Source organism: Anneissia japonica, unplaced genomic scaffold (genome assembly GCF_011630105.1).
Source record: "Anneissia japonica isolate Jap-2015-1 unplaced genomic scaffold, ASM1163010v1 scaffold8775_len4384_cov121, whole genome shotgun sequence".
Lineage (NCBI taxonomy): Eukaryota > Metazoa > Echinodermata > Crinoidea > Comatulida > Comatulidae > Anneissia > Anneissia japonica.
Window position 1 is genome coordinate 1 of NW_022746958.1, and position 4386 is coordinate 4386.

Sequence of the window (4386 nt, forward strand, 5' to 3'; positions counted from 1 at the left end):
AGAAAATGTTGCTCACAACTAAATCAACAATGAATACCTTCAGAATGAATGTTATACAATTATCTCGCAAGATAAGCTTGCCAATAATTATACACTAAATATATGCTAAAATATGAGGAGAAATAATGTTCTGAATGTATTAAGGAAAGATGATTATTCAAGAATGTGTTTCTGGCGTGACTCAAACCCGATGTAACTTAACATGTCTGCTTTCAAATCCCTGGGTCTAGGTTGAAATAAATTTACAGCACAGCAATTCATCGCATGACAAAAACATCTTTGATGTCAAACTAATATTTATTTATCCAAAAAAAATTACTGTACAATGCTTTTATACAAAGTAAAACAAATGACTTAATATTGATAAAAAGTTACAAACAAAAAACATTATAAAAATATTAAAAATTGTTTTAACCCAGTGTACATTAGAAATATTTAAAACAGCACATCCTACAAAAGATAATAAATTGCAGAATATAGAGCAGCTTCCCAATATAGTGGAAGATCAGTTCGAAATTCATTGTGGGTCAAATCCTGACCGGGTTCAAAATCACTGATGCGTGACTGCCGTAACTCAGTGGTGTACGCTAATCTGGGTATGTTGGTGGATTACCGTACGCCAGTGATTGTGCGATAATACTGGTATTCACCACACCGTGCACAAATTAACATCACTCGATTAACGTTATCATAGTGTCTGAACATAGCCAAAAGCTGGACACTCACCGTGCCCCACGGTTGTCGGCGACGCAATTCTATAGAGAATGCAGCGCCATGATGTACGCGCAACAATTTGCTTTTTATTATGATCCATTCTCAATCACACTGGCAATCAGGTGTCGTGTCGTCTAGAGCTTAAAGGAGAGGAGTTGGATTTGTTGTACGACCAACGTATGACACAGTGAGTGCTCAGCTTAAGCTTCGTATATCACATTTACAATATTTCATTATTTCAAATATTTAAGAGGGCGCTAAATATTAGCAAGCTTTCTACGATAAGCTGGAAGTATCACCCTCTATGAAAAGAGTTTTTTGCATGGTTTGTTTCCAGTTGATCAGAATAGTTTCTATTTAAAGAACACACAAAAAATGATACCTAAAAATTTAACATCCATTCAATAACTTCACATTGTAAATATATGTACAACTTCACTTGCAGCTATAAAGTAAACTTTGTAGATAGAAAAGAAATGTATACTGTACATTAAAGATGCACTGTCTGGCATGCTAACAAATTAAAAAATTAAATTTCAATAAATAAATCTTGATTCAAAGAGATGACAAATCAAAATATATTTGAATTGCTTTATCTGTATATTTAAGTGTATATGTATATATACAAGTTCTTAACTTATAATAAATGACTTTTAAAGTTAAAATTCAGTAATAATTACATATATGTCAATGGTATGTTTATATAATTAATAAAGGGTACAATACAATTTATATTTCAGGATGATACACTGCTTCAACCAAATGGTGGTTTTTACAAAAAATTGTGCTAAAATGTACAAATGACAATGGAGCGCACACAAAATTTCAAAAGGATTATCAGTACACCATACTGCTTACATACAAATGTTCTTATATGCATCAATATCTTGTTCCATCAACATTTTTGTTACAGTGTGTGCCATAAAAATGTATCCCCTCTATCGTATCAATCACTTCTTAAATTCTGTGGTTTGTGACGGTAAACATCATTTACTGTAAAGCACAGATGGGAAAAGTGCGGCCCGCAACAATGAATTAAGAACCCTATGTTTGCGGCCCGCCAAGCAAAATTGGCTAGAAAACACCCTTTTTTTACGGCCCGACACCGAGCATATGTAAAAAGTAACATTAAGTCTGAGAATAAAGTTGTGTAAAAGCAGTGCTGGGAGGTTTTGGAAGCTCACTGGAAACATCAAAGTTTGTGTGCAGCCCTCAGTGTTAAATCAAAAATTCACTTTGGCCCTCCGACCGATTTCTATGCCCATCCCTGATTTAAAGGGTCTAAATTCCTTGGTGAATGTCTAGTTTCTTCTTGAAACCTACTTAATCTGTATCTATAATGTGAATATATAGCACTTGAAAACAACCATGATTTGAAAAATGTCTACAGATTCATTTGTTTTTTATTTATCCCGTGGAAAATACTGTATTAAGCTTGATTGTTCAAAACCTACATTTTTATTAATATTGTACAAAGACTTATTATACACTAAACGTAAGTGGTGTGGTGCAGCGGGAACAATTTAGTTTCCCAGCCTCATGGTTGGGGTTTCAACCCCGCTCGCTGTGTATTCCACTTGCGTTCTTGGCAAGGCATTTTATCTCCATTGCTTCTCTCCACACAGGAGTATAAGTGGGCACCTGGTAGAGTTAAATGCCAAATACACTGATGTTGCTGCTACAACAATGGAATACTCACCTAGGAAGCTTGTTCCATAGGCGTTTCATCCAATGGCCGGGGTATTAAATGATAATGGGAAGCCCATAGAATGCTTAACAATATGCGCAATATAAGAGTACCAATATTATTAAAATTAAACAGCATCAGCATTAAGTGCTGCTGATACAACAGTTCATATTAAAACAAAAAAGTTAAAAAATACATTTACAGTTTTAAGTAATTTAAACAATATTATGTATATTTGATATATTAAATCCCTAGTCACCAAAATGTAATGCTCTTAAACCCATCAAGTTCAAAATCAGAAATTTTGTCCAGTGCTAAAATGTTCACATTTCATGCGAGTTATCAGAAATTTAATGAACATACAAGAATTCATATTTCCAAGCAACATTTAAATACATAGGTAGAATTATGCATTTAGTTGATGAATCTTAGTGCCTTATATTTGTCAATGTCAGTCAAAGAAGCACCTGCAGCATGCAACATCGATCTCACTTTCTTCCATTCAATTTCAAATTCTTTAGTTGACATTCTACTGTCGGGGGAATGTGCCAGCTTTGTGTTCCTGTAGTTGTGGATGTCCACCAAGTTAGTCAGTCTATGAGGGTTTTTCCAAAAAGACTCTGGAATGCCATTGGAGCAGTTACGAATGATTAAATACATGATGGAGATATCAAATGTATCAATGTCAGCAGATGCTGTGAACATTTTTGACTTCTGCTCTTTACTGATATTTTTCCATACATTTTTAAAACTACCTTTACTCTTCTCGGACAGTAGATAATTTCCTACATCGTTCTTGTTAATCTTGTTAACCTCCAATATGTAATTTCTCATGGTTGCAGTTCCAACATCAACAACAGCCGATAACACAGCCTGGAAATTCTTGATTTCTTCAATGACAGTGTGCCCAATACCTATTTCTGGTCAATAACGAAATGGAAAATTAAAATAATTTGGAAGAGTAAGTATATTAAATTTGTCACATTTACAATTATGCCTTTATTACACGAATTTCATTTAGATGTTATTGCATATCACTACCATCAGCAACAAAATCAATACTAGCAGAATCAGTATTAGCAGCAAAATAATCAGCATCATCAGCAATAGAATCAGCATCACACTCAGAATCACTGTCATCAGTGGCAGCGACATTAGTTTTTAGCTGATTTAAGTGCAGTACAAGATCATAATAGTGTCATAGGTACAACGTTATAAACTGCGTCCGATCTTTTGGCGTTGTGGAGAAAAATCACAAATTATCGGGAAAAAAATATTATGTATTTTCTACATATTAATAAACTCTAAAATTGATTAAATAAGGCTTTAAAACATCTAAATGATAGTCATATTTTTGCCCTTGGACCGGTTTTGAAAGGTTTTTAGCAACACCAAATTTGTTCTTATCAGGGACTTTGGACCCCCGATCTGGGAAATATTGGCGTCTCAACTGGCTCAATCACCAATCACATAGAGGCTTGTTTGCATGATAGCTTTACAAACCTAACTATTATTATTTAATACTAATAAGCATCAGCAACATCAACAAAATCAGTATCAGTAGATCCATCAACAACAGCAGAATCAGCATCAGCAATAGAATCAGAATCGGCTGAAGTAGACTCAGTATCAGCAGCAGCATCTTCATCAGAAATATCAGCAGCAGAATCAGCTTGAGTAGCAGTAGACTCAGCATCAACAGCAAAATCAGCATTAACAGCAGCAGCAGCTATTATTAATAAGACTAGTTACTTACCTTCCAAAGCTCCATCCTTGTAATGCCAAGGGTCGCGGTAATTCTCAATGTCTTCAACAGGAACTCCAACACCTGTAAAAATTGCTGTGAGTTCCTTCCATTGCTTATCAAACACCTCCTTTGTGACACTGTTGCTATAACTGCAGTCTAGAACAGTTTTCTTGTATTGATAGATGCGGACAAGATTTGCCAGCTCAGAATTGTCATCAACCGGAGGGTTCTCCCAGAA

General features: G+C 34.9%; 1 protein-coding gene across 1 annotated transcript; it reads right to left on the reverse strand.

Annotated features, from left to right (window-relative positions):
- Positions 1-2366: 2366 nt before the first annotated feature.
- Positions 2367-4380, reverse strand: LOC117120341. The gene is made up of 2 exons (XM_033265369.1): positions 4158-4380; positions 2367-3321 (listed from the first exon to the last, which is right to left on the reverse strand). The coding sequence occupies exon 2, from the start codon at positions 3233-3235 to the stop codon at positions 2816-2818; it is 420 nt and encodes a 139-aa protein (XP_033121260.1). The 5' UTR covers positions 3236-3321; positions 4158-4380; the 3' UTR covers positions 2367-2815.
- Between the last annotated feature and the right edge of the window lie 6 nt (positions 4381-4386).